We start from the raw sequence: 18,259 nt of genomic DNA, 5'->3' as shown, positions 1-18,259 counted from the left end.
TTAAATAAATGGTTAAAATGAATAAAAACAAGTATGCCTATCCCCAATAGGGAAACAGATCTCAGAGCATCAGATTAAATTAAATCTCCGACTCACCATAATATGGCTGGCCATACACTATACAATTTTCTGTCCAATTTCTGCCCAATTTCCTTTAGATTTACCTTCAACTATGTAGTGCAAGGGCCTGCCTAATTGGATACAATTGAAAGTGTTGTTTAGGTTTGACCTCCTATTATATGATTTTTGGTAAATCGAAATCAAAATTCTCAAGAAAATTGTATAATGTATGTCCAGCTTATAAATATGGTGGGGTCCTCAAAGCCAAACACAGACCAAAGAGTATTAGGTGACCAGACATATCCCCCAAAATAGAGGTTTAAGGCTGGCCATACAATTTTCTTTAGAAGATTGCTTTAGATGTACCAAAAACCATATAATATGAGGTCAAACCTAAACAACACTTTCAATTGTATCCAATTAGGCAGGCCCTTGCACTACACAGTTGAAGGTAAATCTAAAGGAAATTGGGCAGAAATTGGACAGAAAATTGTATAGTGTATGACCAGCCTAAAGGTGGGAATACACTATTAGAAAGTCATCCGATGACTGAGAGGCGTTTGTTTGTTGGTCGAAATTGTGGCCCACATTAACCAATCTAAAAAAATCATTCCTTGGGCAATACATAGTGTTGACATCTACCCTACAAATGGAAGTGATACAGTGTGCGTGTGACCTTGTAGCCACGCCCTTCCGGCCGAGCAATATACACAACAATTGACAGCAATGAGTATAATATAGTTTATTACATTATCTATATACATAAATAGTGATACATAAAAATATAATATGCAGAATTCTGGTTTCCTTATCTCATTAGGCCAATCTACTTTTAACATTTGGATTTTTCGTTCGTGTTTACGAAGATTCCTTGGACATAAACATCCGAGTCATCTTCTGTTTCCGCTCATGCGTGATAGATTTTTTTCGTACGACCATCATAATACCGTATAGAAAATTGGTCGTTTGTATGCAAAACAACAACATTTTTCACTGTTGTTCAACCGGATTTTTTTGTTCACAATATCGTTATCAGTTAAAACATCCTGCTCATCAACAAAGAGAAAATCGTTCGATCAGTGGTTCTACAAAATTTTTCATACGATTTTCTTATCGTATGTACGGGGCATAAGAGAGAACCAACTGCAGTGTAATCAAGTTAAACAGCTTTCTTGAGATCATTAGTTTAATTGCCACCTTAATCAGCCACAAAACCTGTGTAATTAATATGTGTGCGGTTTTAACCTCCCTGGCATTATTTTCGAGTGTTACTCGGTGTTAACTTTCAGTACCAAAACCTGTAACCCTAAGCTACACTTGGGATTACCCTGCAGCATTGCTCTGGGATTCCCTCTTGCACTTACCTTGTCCTGCGCTTCCGTGATGTCCCCCCTGCAGTGTCCCCGGTCATCTCCTCTGGCCAATGCTGACATCCGTCTTCCGGGTTCCAGTCCCTGCAAGTGTTGGGAAGTACGGGGGGCGGAACCGGCGGGAAATTTAAAAATGTAAAAAAGTGACATTCACTAAATACACCAAAATCAAATAGTATAACATTACTGTATCAAACCATTTCACATACATTTTGTCCCTAGCGCTTTGTCCTGTGCCCTGCCTACATTTTTACTGTTCTTTCTGCCTTGAAACTGAGAAACATCCATGGCGTCCAAAAAGCGTCCCTTTAGGTCAAAAGCGGTTTTAGACCAGCTAGAGAACAGCGATAGTAAATTAGAACCACTTGCAGAATTGAGTGATAATGATTTGTGGGGAAATTCGTCATCAGACACTGAAAATGATTTTGCGACTAAGCTCAGTGATGTGCGAACTTGGCGCTCTATTTCAAATTTCAGTGTTTTTGTTTTGATTATATTATTGAATAAAATGTATTATTATTATATTATTATTTTTTATGATTATTTATTATATTATAATTTATGATTTCGTGTTTCAAATTTTATCATACCCAGGATGTTTACTAGACTCTTGTTCGGACAGATTTCAGCGAGTTATTCCTAAAAATTACAGGCCTACAATAAAAAAACGACATATTTCCATGCAAAAAAATGTACCGCTTTGAACACAGAAATTTTGACATAATCAGACCGCTAGGGAGGTTAAAGGTATGAGGTGGCAACCCTACTCTGGGGTGGATCCCGAATTTAAAGTTGGGATCTTTCCCCAGCTTGGACCTGCTGAGTGATGTCAGGCAATAGCACGCGACAGCCAACAGCGGGCGTCAGCTGAAAACGTGTCACAGGAGTGCAGAAGGGACTGCACTCCTGTGATCTACAGAAGAAGTACAGCTATATGAGCTTTGGCTGTACTTCTCCTTTAAATCTGATGTGGCAATAACATGTAATCCCTCTGCCAACTATCACTACCAAAAATCATTTAACAATATTCTGTCCAAAGCATCACACTTTGAGGAGTTTTCTCAATCAGCTCTCAGCAAAGCCATTATTCTAAGACTTGTAAAATACAATAGAATGGAGGTGCAGTGAAAAGCCAATGAGGATCTGCTGCACAGCAACCAATCTGGGTAAATGAGATAGAGCCAATAGAGGCATGCTTTACATAGGAAAAGGAAGGAGGGCCTCGTAGGCTAGCACTTCTGGCAGAAGGAACCATTCCCGAAGTGTGACACATCTGTTTGTGCTTCCCTACTGCTTGGCCACAGCGCACAGGAGCTGTCCAGCAGGCAGACCTCCTGAATTCAGCACAATGTGACAGGCCATGAGATCCGTCGGGGCATCTCTAACACACACACACACCACCAGACATGGAGGATGATCTATTCCAGTTAAGACATCTTCCGTGAGTAGCACAATGGTGATCCTTGTTTCAATGGGCAGAACTGCACCCTGTGTGCAGAGCTGGATAGACCCCCCCTCCCTTCCCGTCTACAGGATCTTTTCCTTACCATTCTTTGTAGGTTTCTTATTGAACTGCAAGGTTTGTTTGTTGTTAGATGTAATTCAGAACACATCTGCATCCAGCTCCTAGAATGGCTGGATCTCTGTGCTATTTTCAGCAGGCTACTTGTAATTAGTAATTCAGAATATTATGCTGAAAGAAAACAGATGATTTCTCTTAACCCTTTCTCACCCAGCTAGGTTTGCTGAAAGCAATTCATGCATGCTAGCCTGAATTATAGGCTTGGGGTGATTTCTGCAGTAAAATCCCCATACCCATCAAGGAAATTAATGAATATTTAAAGCGGTATTAAACCTAAAAAACTAAAATTTTATATATTGCAGCTTACAAATAATGATGTGATGTCTACATTCGTTTTCTGTTTTTAGGCTTTTTTTCCCTTTATTTTTAGTTGGTGATCTAGTTAGTAATGCAGCTCCTGTCTTTGGGTGTCTGCGTTCTGGATGAATTAGTAAAGCAGACACCTTTGGAGAGCAGTTTTGTCAGTCTGGGGAGAGGGTAGTGTTACATGCACTAGTAGATTTAGATGAACTCGACTAACAAAACTAAAGACAAACTCCAGCTAATACAGCAACAGCTTTTTTTTTTGGTATAGGTTTTAAAGTGGAACTATACTCACCTCCGATCCCTCGATGCGCTGTCCAAGAGCTCCCCACCTGGCTGCTGACATCTTCCGGCGGCCAGCTTCTAAGTCCCGAACACTGGCCACTGTCATTGGCTGGGCAGGGATGACATCATTCCCATGCATGTGCGACATTGCTGAATTTGTACAGTGAGCTGTGCCTGCGCAGCTTACTGTACAGGGGTGGATAGGCAGGTAGGTAGCTTTAAGGCAGAAGAGACAAATCATGTTTCTTCTTCATTAAAAATCCTGCCTGTCCACCCGTTTTTAATTTTTTCCAGAAGTTCCACTTTAAGGTTTTTCATAAATTAACAAAACTGGCCATTTTAAACCACTCTTGCTTAGTGTTGAATGATTTTTCATAACCCTCTAACTGCCATTTGTTTCTGGAAAACTTGGTCTGATAAAGGAAGTTGAAAAATAACAGACACCCGGATAGCCAGGTGAAATTAAAGGAAAAAAAGCAAACAAATGCTACCACCACATCTAAGAACTGGCAATCTGTAATATATTTGTTTTTAGATTTTACACCATTTTAAAGTATAACAAAAGGCAAAACTTTTTTTTTTGTTTTGAACAGAGTGGAGGTGGATAAGAACACCTATTAGGTTTTTATTGCTGTCTGGGCCCCCCATTAGGGAGTTTTACCCTATCTATGTGTCCTGTTTATGATTATCATTGAAAGTAAAAGAAAACTTCCACATATTAGGTTGCCCGCAGAACCTAGAATAGAGGGGAAATTTTCCAATGGGCACACTAGTTCGGATGACTTGGGGGTCCCTAAGAAATTTCCTTTTTCCTTCGCTTTCTGTTTTGGCTATGGGACAGGAATTGAAGGTAAGTCTCAAAAAGTTTTGCCTATAGTTCTACTTTAAGTCTTCATAATTGACAAAGATTTAAAATTCTGTGACTACCACTTTGTTAATATTGTATATATTTATGTATTTATGTGTGATTTTTTTTTCTTGATTCTGGTGATTAAAGCTGAAACACAAGAATGATCTGTATTGCATACTTAAAAGAAAAACCCAAGGTGTTCCATGAATGGTAGCAGTGCTGAACAAGCGACACCCTTTGTGTTCTGTGTGCAGAGGGGAAGCTGTACATGTAAAAACCCAGAAAGTCTCAACTGTTATTGTATTTTTAGTAACTACTACAGTGATTATCAGCATGCTTACATTGTGCCAAGCAGGTATATATGTCACAATGAGGAAAAAGTGAGTTTCCCTAAAAGTTCACCAAAAAGTGTTGTTATAAATTGAGCCTGGCATGTTAAACCCAGTTGTTTTTTCTATTCTGCCTTGGATTCTACATCAGCAAAATGTCCCTGTCATAATCACGTGCACCTAGAAGGTGTGTATTCCTATCTACCTGTGCATGTTTTAATATAAAATAAATAAAGACCATCAGCAAGAACAGGATGCCCCACATAGTGTCTTCAGCAGGTGTGAAGATTTAGGAACTCTTTGCAGATATCTCCCAAAGATATAAGAAATTGCCAGTGGGTTTAACACTTCAGCATCTACCAATAACTGAAATACATAGGCAAGCTTTGCAACCCTTTCTTTATGAAAATGCTAGTTTCCTGGCTCTTTGGGTTCAATACTTTGTAATAACTAACCTACAGGTATAAACAAAAGAAATGTTAGCTTTTAGATTAATTTAGCTACATTGTTATTATTGTTTGTGATTTAAAAGTATTCAAGACAAGCAAAGCAAGGCAGGAATCAAAAAATAGCAACTTCAAAATTCCTCTCTAGATAGATGTCATTTAACTTGTGTGTCAAACACAGAGCAACTAGATGTCTAAGTGAAAGAACTGGGGAAGTGTTACTTTAAACTAGTTAAATTCACTTTTAAACTAATTAAAATGTTAACCCCCTCTTTGCCTCAGTTGTCACCAGAATAAGTGTCTCTACTGGAAGATTCTCCATCTATTTCTGTTCCATTGACTACTCAAAACTTTGATCTTTTTTCTTACTTTCAGTCCCGGTGACAGTGATAACTAGGACATTTATTAAGGCTTAATCTCCCCATTTGAGACAGCAATAACAACCTGACAGAGGTTGTTTTGGCTCTGGATACACATACAGTTTAATGTACAGCAAGGAATCACAAATATACTTCGCAAATATGGCAAGCAGGTATTTTAAGCAAGTGGCATGAAGATTAATTTGTTTTAACAACAGCAATTAAGGAGGAATTACACTGTATCTGAGCAGCACAAACCAAGAGCACTATTTAATTCATTTATAATATTGAAAGCAAACTCACCCATCCATGTCTCCATGCATTATTTTGCTGAGAAATCACTTTGAAAAACACCTCCCTAGCATTACTGACCATGGCCATCTTGAGTAACGACAGGGGATTCATGCAGCATTTACTTCCTGGAATCCATATGCCCTTAGCTCAGGCACGCAGGCAGGAGCATGTACTTAGCTGAAAAGCTCTCCTCCCCTTCTGAAGACTCCTGCGATGTATGACATCATTTGCCTAGACATGGAAGCTAGGAAGTAACTAATAAAATGTAGCACTTTAAAATAAGTAAATACTATATACTTTCGTATCCATTTACTAATACTAACAGCATAAGTATTCAAAATAGTCAATGTTGATTGAGAGAGTGAAGTTCCACTTTAAGGTTAGTATGCTTTGCCACTATGGTCGCCTCTATTGCTGGGCACTGGGGGCATGTGCCCCAGTTTAGAGACGCCTGGAGTCCCTGCACAACTGTGGATTATGTCACTTGTCGTTAGACAGGAACTCCCACATAGCAGAAAGATACCCTGCTTCTTGTCATACCTGAGTTCAGAGTGGCAGTGCAGAACAAAGGAAACTCCAAGACTCCTCAGCTGTGACATGTCATATGAACCAACCAAGAGAGAAAAGATCTCCTCACACTGCACAGACACTGCTCTACATGAGGTCTGGTTAGTGCTTGACAAGGGGTTACTGGAGAGATAGAGATCTTTGTGCTGGGATGTGGGGTTATTTCTGTTTCAGGGTGTCAATATTTTAGTGGGGGGGGATTTCTGTTCTAAGGATTTCAATGCTGGGGAGTGGAGATTTGTGTTTGAGAGAAGGGAGATGTTTGTGTTGTGTGGATTTTTGTACTGAAGGGGGACTTTTGCTGGGGAGGTGATTAATTTTGGTAGACGGGGGGTAAGGAGGAGTTTTTTTTGGTGGCTGGTAGATTTTTGCTGACAGAGGTGAGGAGGGGTTTTCTTTTTTCTTGGGGTTTTTTTTTATTGATGGGATTAAGAGGGTTTTTTGGGGGGTGGGGGATTTATATCAGCCTGAGCTGTTGAGCTCTGTAAACAAAAGCTCTCTTTCATCCGAGTAGCAAAAGCAGAGCATGTAAACCATGTAAAAGAGCAGGAAACTCCCCCTGCTTGTTTAATGAAAAACTCAAAGTATTAATTAATGATTTTTTTTTAAAATGAAGTTTTGACCATAAATAATTAATGTACAATCCACTGTAAACACTATGTAAAATTAAAATACTGCTAATACTGAATTTGTGTACAACATTGTGTTATCATGCACAAAAGTTACGACTCTTAACCACATAACATCCTAGTTAAAGAACAAGGTGATTAGCTTGTTTGCTAACCTTCACTCCATCTCTGAATGCTATCCTTTACTAGACAGAAATAAGGTCCGTGTTGAGTTCTGCATGTTAAGGCTAGGTTCACATTATTGCGACCTGTGTCCTGTGTGTAGGCAGCTCATTCATTTCAATGGGCAGTCATACCCACAGAAAAGAAAGAAGTTCCCAACCCTTTTTATTTAAATTGTGCCTCCACAGTTGCCGTTGCGTGAGGGTGCCATTAAGAACTTCTGCTAAAGTGCAGCGCAATTCTCTGCAGATCAGGAATGCAAGCAATTTCGCACACACTTTCCCCACTTACATATAGTGAACTTAGCCTGAGGATTATATTTTTGTACCATACTATGTAGTAGGTGCATACTGAGATGAAAATTATCAGATTTTTTGAAAGCAACAGAAATGCCCATTGGTGAGGCATAGCCATCATAACGCAGAGTTCATAACTTCATCAGAAATCAAAAAGCAAGGGATTTACCCAACAGGTAAAGACAGTAGGCAGAGTTGTATTGGTCATTGCTTTATGCCCCTGTAACCAACTGCATGTCTAGAACCATGGTTTATCGCACAGTTGCAGACAGATATTATAGAACCACCTAATTTTAATTACATACAGCTGTTTCAAGTCTGTTAGCAATCATTATTGCAAAAGTATAAGCAGTCAGGTTAGGGGAAAGTGGATGAACAGGAACCAAAAAGATCTTTTCTTTAAAGTGTATACCATATTTGACCGAGTACACTTAGTTTAACTAAATTCACCATTTGCTAGGGTTCCATAAAACTGAAGACAGACATTAAATAAGCGAAAATTGCTGTATGCAACCACCATATCCCTCACATTTTTCAATTAATGGCAAAGAGCTGGTCCAGGAATCCTTTTACATTAATGACTTTCTTCACTCTGCGGTCATCCAGAAGCATAATGTGTGCTGCTTCAATAAATTATATTTCTTCTACAATGTTTGCAGTTGCTTGGTTGGTATTATGCATACTAGCACAGCTTGGCCTCTTTACTATACTCACTTGTTGTCTGTATAAAGAAAAAATAATAATATACACAGTACAATGTATAAATGTTAACATCACCAAGTTAAAGTGACACTAAACTTGGTTTAGAAAATATATATTATATTTGGGTTTGAATTCTTAACCCAAAAAGTACCTTCTATTGCTCTCAGCCTTCTCCAAATCTACAAATTATTTTTGCTACTGTGATGTAGCTTTCTGTTAGGGGGTGGCTATGTTCATTCTCATTTGTCCCACTGTATGTAGGACCCTAGCCACCATCTAAGATGGACTAGGGACTATGGACAATGATTTGGAGTGTGCATAAAGCAGTGCACATGACAGAAACTCATTTTCACTGCTTGTCCCAAATGAGTGGCTTTTGGCTAAAATATTTATAGAAACTGAAAATCATAATTTGAAAACTAAAGATGCAGCATTATTTCCCTACCATTCGCTGAGGCAAAAAACTCAACAGAAAAGTGAAGCAGGTGAAGTTCAGTCTTTCAAAAAGGTCAAGCACCTTTGATCACAAGGAAATCAGAATAAAGTATGGCACTCACCAATAAGTGTGTATTTTACTATGGAAGCTATACAATGGAATACATTGCATTACTGGAAAATGATACTGAAAATGCGGTATATTTTACTGCCCACCTAAGTCTTAGGTTGCTTACGTAAGAGCTGATAATAATATAGCTGTCAATGTTTTGTAAAGTCGATAAGACTACATACACTCACCACCCACTTTACTAGGTACACCTGTTCAATTGCTTAGTAACACAGATTGCTCAATGTATTTATGCACCTAGATGTGGTGAAGACAACTTGCTGAAGTTCAAACCAAGCATCAGAATGGGATAGAAAGGGGATTTAAGTGACTTTGAACGTGGCATGGTTGTTGGTGCAAGACGGGCTGGTCTGAGTATTTAAAAAATTTCTGATATACTGGGATTTGCACACACAACTATAGGGTTTACAGAGAATGTTCCGAAAATAAAATAAATAGAAAATATCCAGTGTGCGGCAGTTGTGTTGGCAAAAATTCCTTGTTGATGTCAGAGGTCAAAGGAGAATGGGCAGACTAGTTTGAGATGATAGAAAGGCAACAGTAACTTTAATAACCATTTGTTACAACCAAGGTATGCAGAATACCATATCTGAATGCACACGTTGACCCTTGAAGCAGATTGGCTACAGCAGCAGAAGAGTATACCAAGTACCACACTTGTCAGCTAAGAACAGGAAACATAGGCTACAATTCACACAGGCTCACCAAGCTTGGACAATAGAAGACTGGAAAAATGTTGCCTGGTCTGATGAGTCCCAATTTCCCTAGAGATGGTTGTGCATGAGAATCCCAGTAGATCAGCATTTTTTAAATACTCAGAATAGCCCGTCTGGCACCAACAACCATGCCACCTTCAAAGCCACTTAAATCCCCTTTCTTCCCCATTCTGATGCTTAGTTTAAACTTAAGCAATTCGTCTTCACCAAGTCTAGATGCCTAAATGCATTGAGCTGCTGCCATGTGATTGGCTGATTAGCAATTTGTGTTACCAAGCAATTGAACAGGTGTACCTAATAAAGTGGCCAGTGAGTGTATATATGTTAAACAAATCTAATCTAGTGTGCATTTTTTGGACAGGCATTTTAGCCACTAAATACATTTATAAGAGAAGTTCAGGGAAAAAAAATCATATTCACATAGATGACTGCAGCCTTGATCCAAGCTGCAGTTGGCCCCCGGTGGCTCTAAATGAAGAACTGAGTGACCAAAGACTACTGATCGTTCAGTTTTTGGGTCTGTTTTGATTACAGAACGGTGGAATGCCAGACTGGCATGATCCCGACATTATTGTCAGAATTCCTTCAGATCCTGGACTGGCTCTGTGATGTTAGCCAACAGTGGGCTACAGCCCTCTGCGTCACAGGAGTGCAGAAAGGAGAAGAAAGGCCAAAAGAGCTTTAGCCATACTTCTTTAAATTAAATATAGGTATACTTTTTTGTAGACTCTTTAAGCCTATAATGGCTGATGAGAAAACATTATTTTAATCAAGCTGTACACAATTTGTCATTGTTGTGAGCTTGAGAATGGTTGTGCAGAGAACACCAGGTCCTGGGGGTTATTAAGACCATTCACTGCACTGTTTAGGCACCATAGCTGAAAATGACCTAAGCCAGAGATTTAAAATGTGATGGTCACAAAAGTTATGATTGTGAAAAATCTGCCCATGTGTGACTGGCCTTCCACTTGTGAGAATTTGGAGGATTTAAAGCTGAACTCTAGTTGAAACAAATATAGTCTAAATGCACTGTATGCGCAGTTGTGCATTTCTTCTTCCAGATCTGTGCGGTAAGTCAGCAAGAAATAACTCCTACACTCTAATGAGTGTAGGCTTCTGGTAATAGACTGGTCACTGCTGCTTTCTTTCTTTATGCAAGATGACTGGACTTGTATCCACCCCTTTGTGACTGGAGTCACTTTGGGTGGGGGGCCCATGGAACCCAGCTTACTTTGGAGAGGTGGGGAGACCCCTGTCTCAGCTCTTATGTGTAAATCACCCTGTGCCTGTTAGGGATACATGGTGATCTGTCCTAATATTGTGTGGGCTTTGTCTCAGACTGTGTAGACATGTTTAGGAGATAGGTGGGGTGGGGGTTGTTGATTGTTTAATGTTATGTGGCTACATCCCATTGTTCTATTGTTTGTCTGGCTTGGGAGCAAACTATTATGGGATGTATGTGTTTATGTGTATTAGCTTAGTGGGGGGGGTGTCTCCAGCAGCCCTCCCTCCTGATGGTACTGTCTGCTGGTGTGAAGTTTGAATACCTGTGTGTCTTCTTGTTACTAAATGTAGATTTCCCCACCCTGTGTCATTATGCAGGGAGGAGGGATTGTCCCCTGAGTGTATATATCCTGTATCTGTGTTCAAATAGTAAAAGTAGTCTACCTCTGGCTTACTCAAATCTAGTGTCGTCTGGATCTTGGGGTAACAATAGCGAGATTCACTGGTCTCCTATTCCAGAGCCTGAGAAGCAGCTTCTTGACGGATATGCCCAGTCGTGGGTGTTAGGGGTCCGTTACACCCTTGTAATTTCCTGCTCTGCTCTGTGTGCAGGCTATGTAGAGTACAGTAAGGGTGTCACCACTAAAACTGAGAATGGTACTGGTATGTTATTTCTGAAGGGATTCTTGTGTTTTATGTTTAAAGCTGAACTCCAGGAAAACAGCTAAACGCAAAGACGAAATACATATATGGGAGCTGCTTTACCTGCAATTTGTATTTCTTTAAATCCAATCACAGCTCTGCCACACAGCATAGTCCAGTCTAGCAGGGAAGAGACCTGATCTTTATTTGCTGCAGTTTCATTTGCACTTATTGGTCTCCTCTCCTTCCCCATCCTGTTACTGGACAGTGAAAGGAGAAGCGGTACACTGATGAGGACAGCTCTCTGTTACTCTGCTCTCTTCTCCTATCAGCATGGTCCCTGCACTGCAGCACATGGACTTGCTCCTTGCACTGCTTCTCTCTCCTCCTCTATGAGCTTTGCCGCACAGACTGTACAAAAGGCTGCAAAAAAACTCATACCAAGTCAAATTTGTGTACTGCTTGCATTAAACATAAAGTATTAATGAATACAAAACGCCAAACATTTTTTGTATTTTATATCTGCCTGGAACTCAGCTTTATTAGTATTTAATTCTCAGTCAATTAGTTCTAATGTACTTATATCTACCTGGTCAGTTTGGTCAAAATTGCAATATCACTTTTTCTTCAAAACTCATGTAAAAGTAACTCAGGATTGTATAATTGCCATATAGGCTGATCTTACAATTTTTAAATACAGTCATTACTATCTTGTTCTTTTATATGCAAAGGGTATAGTAGGAAAACAGTTGTACAGTGTGTTGAATACAAAGCTGTAATATTCTGGCAGGACGAAAGTTTTAGGCCTCATGTACACTGCTGCTCCTAAACATAAGTTTAGGAGCTTTTGGCATTTTTTTTGCCCCTGAACTTAGCTCAATAAAAGCCTATGTGTCCATGTAGACATAGGCTTTTACCAGAGTTTATGAGCAGCAGAGTTTAGGGGCTGTTAAACATTCCTCTCCTGACCGCAGAAGAATCAGAGAGGAATTTTTTGACCAAAAACTGCTAATCGTGGCAATAAACATGTGTAAACGTGGCTAAACGATAGCCACGTTTAGCGTTTGGCTGTTTATCCATGTCCTCTGGCCAATCAAATGTATAAACATCCAAATGCTAAACATGGATAAACACAGTACCGTGTTTACAAGCATTTTTGACGCGTTTAGTGTTTTTCTGCTGCCAGGAGAGCTTAATGTCTAGGGAAGTTCATGTGTATGTGATGCCTTAGCTATGTGGCAGATAGTGTTGCTTGAAGCTGTCCTTTGCTCTCCAACTATCATTACTTTCAGAAGTTGTGGCTACCACACCTGGAAAGAAACTTAACACCATGTCCTAATATCAACAAATGGCAGCTCCAACACTCAAAGTAGATCTTCACTCTCTCAGTCAACAATGACTATTTTTAACCCTTATGCTTCTAGCATTAGTAAATTGATAGGAAAGTGTATTATATTTTCTTATTTTAAACTTTGTTTTGCATTTTTTCAGTTACTTCTTGGTTTCCTGCCTAGGCAAATGATGTCATGCATCCCAGCAATCTTCAGAAAGGGAGGGTTCTCAGCTAAGCCAATGCCTGAGCTAAGGGCAGATGGATTCCAGGAAGTAAATGTTACATGAATCATCTGCCCTTACTCAAGATGGCCACTGCCAGAAATGCTCAGCAAAATAAAGCATGGAGGCATTATTATTATTATTATTATTATCCACCCATGGAGCAATGGGTGAGTTTGCTTTGAATTTTATTAATTAAATAGAATTTTTGGTTTGTGGTGCTTAGATGCAGTGCAGATCTACTTTAACTGGAACCACAGCTGTGTCAGGTACAAGATGATGTGACAGGTTCCCTTATAAAGCGCACAGTGTAATGGCCTTGTGCTACTCTATCTGAATGAGCCATATTGCTTTGTGTTGCTTTTATCATGCATTCATCAGTTGAATATAAATCAAGGTTTTCTGACTACTCTGATGAGTTCACTTGAGTTCAGGCATAGTAAAAAAAAAAATCAGCCGACTGCTTCCAATATATCTTTGGGTTCATGCATGCTAAGTATGGATAGATTTGTCTCAGACCTGAAAAATGTCCCCCTTCTGTATTTTAAATCAGGGGTCTTTCAACCACATCCAAACAGCTGCAAGATTTTACCAGGTCCACAGCAACTTTGATTGATGGGAGGCTTCTGATTTGAAAGAGGGACTCTGATGGTGCTCTCTTGTGATGGGTGGGTTTCTAGTGGGAAAGGGTGACTCTGATGTGAAGGGGGCTTCTGATGCAAAAGGAGGATCCTGATGTAAAAGGGGGACTCTAAAGAAAGAAAGTCTCTGATGTAATGGGGGGGGGGGGGGAAGAGCTTCTTGTGTAAAAGGAAAAAGTTCTGATGCAAGAAGGGGGACTTCTGATATAAAGTTATTTATTGGATCATGTTTATTCATTCATTTCAATTTTAATCATTCATTTTTAAAATGGAATTTTTCGGGCAGCGAATATTTGTAAAATATATAAGGTGACCCTAGCACTGAACAGATTGGAGACTCCTATTTTAGATTGGATGTAGTCTACTGATGTGTGATTTGCTTTCTTCCCAAGCTGATACTTTGTGCTGAGCCAACTTTTATTTTTGTACATTTGTGTTTCAATATAAGCTGCTAGTATTATTGATTATCCCTGTCAGTGTTGATCTGTAGTCAGTGGATCAATATAAGAACAGAAAACTATTGGGGCAGTAATTATACAGACAAAGAGAGTTAAAGAATAGTTGATCAGCCATGTTATTACAGTGTAAAGGCAAAATATCTTGTGTTGATTTGTTTCTTGGCAATTGATCAGCAATAAAGCACCTGCACTAACTACAGAGCAGCCTTCCTCAACCAGGGTGCCCAGGCACCCTGGGGTGCCTTGAGGTCTCTTCAGGGGTGTCTTGGCAAAATGTCTAAAAATTTTCCAAAACTTGTATACAAGCCAACAGGTGGAACAAGCCTGACTTTTAGTTACACAAAGCCACAGGTCTTCATTGTGCACCATTACGACCTTCTAGCCACCGGCATCCTGACAACCAATGACATCATCAGTTGATAAGGAGGATGTCAGTACCTGCACGACATCCTAGTTTGCCCCTTCCCTGCCCCCTCTCCATCAGTGCTGGGGTCACATTAGCTCAGTGATGGATAAAAACTGAGGGAGAAGAGAAACATTGGAATACTAGTCAGTACCATCGTGCAAAAGTGTATTTGCTTTGAAAGAATAAATCACCTCAAGGGTGCCTCGGGACTCTCCATAATTTTAAAGGGTGTCTTGACTGAAAAAAGGTTGAGAAACACTGTATTAGAGAAATTAGAGGCTTTATTTACGCTGGAAGTACGCAAGCATACACCTTTGGAGGGCCATTTTTGCCCGCATGGGGATGCACAGGTGTTTCATGCACCTCCGTATAGAAAGTCCCATTGATGTCCATTGTGACACAGCGGCTACACAGGTGCAGACGCTGCTCCCAATCTGACATCTGTGTGATACATGGTCCCAAATGCACACTGTCTGCGTTCAGGGCTGTGCACCCGCCCAGATGTAAGAGTGAGGACAGTGTCTGTGTCCGTGCCACCTCTGTGTCCTAATTGACATGAATGCAACCGCCTGCACTGGGATGCATGAATCCCAGGAGGTGGCGGCTTATCACATTTAAGTCTGCTGTTTGCAGCTGTCCATTGCATTCGTGTCCCGTCTGTCTGGCGGTTCAAACTGATGCTCCCTCTGAGAGACCGGCTGGTAGATGTTTCATACCTGAGGGATTGCGTACCCGCCTGCTGCATACCTACCATAATTCCAAGACTGCCGGTCATCTGGGGAGGAACCAGTTGTTCTGGGTCGTTTCTCATCTATTCTGGTGGCCATCTCTCCGTTCCGACATTGCCTCATATGCAGCGGCATGTTCCGTCTGTGCCCAGAGTAAATCTCCTCAGCATCTTCCATTTGGCCTTCTGCAACCCATTCCCAATGGGGAGCGTCCCTGGTCACACCTGGGCATGGATTTCATTGTGGACCTCCCTGAGTCTCAAGGCCATACGGCCATTCATCGTTTCTCCAAGATGTGCCAATGTGTTCTGTTCAAGAAATTGCAGACTGCGCAAGAACTGGCTACAGTTTTCGCCAGGGAGATCTTTCGCTTGCATGGGTTACCTAAGGTGATTGTCTTGGACCGTGGGGGCCAGTTTGTGTCCAGGTTCTGGTGCGCCTTCTGCTCCCAGTTGGGTATCAAGCTCTCCTTCTCTTCGGCCTATCACCCGAAGTCCAATGGGGCTGCGGAGCGTTCCAACCAGGCCCTGGAACAATTCCTTCGCTGCTATATCTCAGACCATCAAGACAATTGGGTCGATCTCCTGCCATGGGCAGAGTTTGCGAGGAACTCGGCTGTCAACTCCACCTCCGGGATGTCTCCTTTCATGGCCAACTATGGGTTCCAACCCATTGTATTGCCTGAGTTGTTCTCGCCACAGGACATTCCGGCTGTGGAGAACCATCTTGCTGCCCTGTGTTCTTCATGGGGGCAGATCCAGAGGTCCTTGAAGGACTCAGCACAGCGCCAGAAGCTCCAGGCTGATCGTAGACGGTTGCCTGCTCCTTCATATCAGGTTGGAGATCGGGTGTGGTTGTCCACTCGTAACCTCAATCTTCGGGTGCCAGCACCGAAACTGGCTCCCCGTTTTGTTGGTCCTTTCCGCATCCTCCGCAGGGTGAACCCAGTTGCCTATGCCCTTGCTCTTTCTCCTGGGATGTGTATCTCCAATGTCTTTCATGTATCCCTGTTGAAGCTTCTGGTCTACAATCGCTTTACTGCTTCTCTGCCTCGGCCCCGTCCTATCCGGGTTGACAGTCATGAGGAGTATGAGGTGAGCCGCATCCTGGACTCTCGGTTGGTCTGCGGTCGGGTACAGTTCCTAGTCCATTGGCGTGGTTATGGTCCCGAGGAGCGTTCCTGGGTTCCTTCTGCGGATGTTCATGCTCCTGCCCTCCTCCGCGCTTTTCACGCCCGCTTTCCCCAGAAGCCTTATGTTGAGCCGTGGAGGGGGAGGGGCCCTTGAGGAGGAGGTACTATGAAGGTCCTACCTTTCCTCAGGGCTTGTGCTGCTCCATGTGCTGGCATCCATCTTAGGTCTGCAAAGCATTGTGGAATCCTTTATGCTTTCAGCCCTCTGCGGCTCCTCCCAGGAGGTGGCGGCTTATCACATTTAAGTCTGCTGTTTGCAGCTATCCATTGCATTCGTGTCCTGTCTGTTGCACAGCAGCAAGCTCCTGTTCAGTTAACTCTGCTCTCCTGGCTTCGGACCCCGGCTCTGGCGACCATTCTTCCTGGCTTCTGACCCCAGCTCTGGCGACCATTCTTCCTGGCTTCTGACCCCGGCTTTGGCTACGATTCCCGCTGGTTCTCGACTTGATTATCCTGGAAGACGACCTCAGCAGGAGAACTTCTGTCCTACCAAGTCATCCGCTGTTGCTGTCGGACTTGCATAGACTCTTGCCTTGTTTCTGTGTAAATAAACATACCTTTAATTGCACCTCCTTGTGTGTCTGGCTCCTCGCTCCCTGACAGCTTGGCACCATATTATATGGTACTCCCTAATTATAGGTCAAAATGTTGAACCTAAAGTGAAAGTAAAGGAAAAAACCTAACTAACTCTCAACCTACTCTCAGCCACATTCTAATCTGTCTAGCCCTGTAAATAAAAAAATGCTATATTTACCTATTCAGCAGTCATTCCAGTCCGGTCTTCGGCTGAGCTGTCAGTTGCGGCTTTTTAATGTGTAGGAAAGGCAGCTGACAATGGAAGCCCCATAGTAAGACTATGGGTGACGTCACTTCCCAGACATTTTCTAGCCGTTGTCGGCTTTCTGTTGCACATTGAGGGCACCGCTGGAGATCAGACCAGAGCAGCTGCAGAACAGGAAAGTATAGTGATTTATTTTCTTTACAGGACTAGATCAATTAGGCTTAGAATGTGGCTGAGAGTAGGTTTAAAGTTAGTTAGGTTTTGCCTTTACTTCCACTTTAAGCACCCTATATATGATCCAGTTTTCAGCAAGTTGAACTAAAATACTGACCTGATTCAGCAGGGTGAACTAAACTGGCTCCCCGTTTTGTTGGTCCTTTCCGCATCCTCCGCAGGGTGTACCCGGTTGCCTTTACTTCCACTTTAAGCGCCCCATATATGATCCAGTTTTCAGCAAGTTGAACTAAAATACTGACCTGATTCAGCAGGTTGAACTAAACTGGCTTTCCTGTTCTGCAGCTGCTCCGGTCTGATTCAGCAGGTTGAACTAAAATACTGACATGATTCCCCCATCCACACATTCAAGGTAGATGCGGGATGTACTCCCGCTGAGCTATTGTGCTCTGACAGCAGGAAGACTGCCCTGCCATCAGAATACACTGATCAGTGCTGCCGACTATAGGCAACAGTGCTCATTGTACACCATTTATTCAACAGGTGGGTTGTACAAAAGTCCATTTACCACTGTCCCCATACACAGGGAGGCAGAATCATTGTTGTAGCTAATTTGCCTTGCCTCTAGTGGCTATTCTCTGTAATTAAAGGAAATCAGTGCAGAGAGAAATGGAGGCGACCATTGCTGTTCTATTTCTTGACATGTTAGTTGCCTTCCCAATAATTTTGAAGTCATTGACCTAGATGAATTATGCAACAAGCAGTGGCAGTGTGATGCATGCTTCTTTGGTCATTGACTCAGAAAATACTAAATATGCTAAATCAGCATGATAAACAGGGAACTTGTATCTTCAACAGGAAACATAGTAATGAGTTCCTACATAAGTAATTTCGTAGCACAGGTTACCTTTAAAATTATGATAAAAATCTGGAAAAGTAGAAAT

The 18,259-nt window shown here is 41.6% G+C and overlaps 1 protein-coding gene across 1 annotated transcript in view; it reads left to right on the top strand.

Moving 5' to 3' along the window:
• The first annotated feature begins 2,646 nt into the window (after nt 1–2,646).
• SVOP (SV2 related protein) overlaps nt 2,647–18,259 on the top strand; it is a 78,692-nt gene continuing 63,079 nt past the window's right edge. Inside the window, exon 1 of the mRNA XM_089675755.1 lies at nt 2,647–2,871. Within this exon, the coding sequence (XP_089531881.1) occupies nt 2,837–2,871 (35 nt within the window). The 5' untranslated portion in view covers nt 2,647–2,836. The remainder of the gene's footprint in view (nt 2,872–18,259) is intronic.

The sequence above is a fragment of the Staurois parvus genome, unplaced genomic scaffold, assembly GCF_062004578.1.
Source record: "Staurois parvus isolate SC_StPar_1 unplaced genomic scaffold, SC_StPar_1.0 ptg000158l, whole genome shotgun sequence".
Lineage (NCBI taxonomy): Eukaryota > Metazoa > Chordata > Amphibia > Anura > Ranidae > Staurois > Staurois parvus.
The sequence above is the reverse complement of the archived record's forward strand: the minus strand, read 5'-3'. Positions and strand labels throughout refer to the sequence as shown.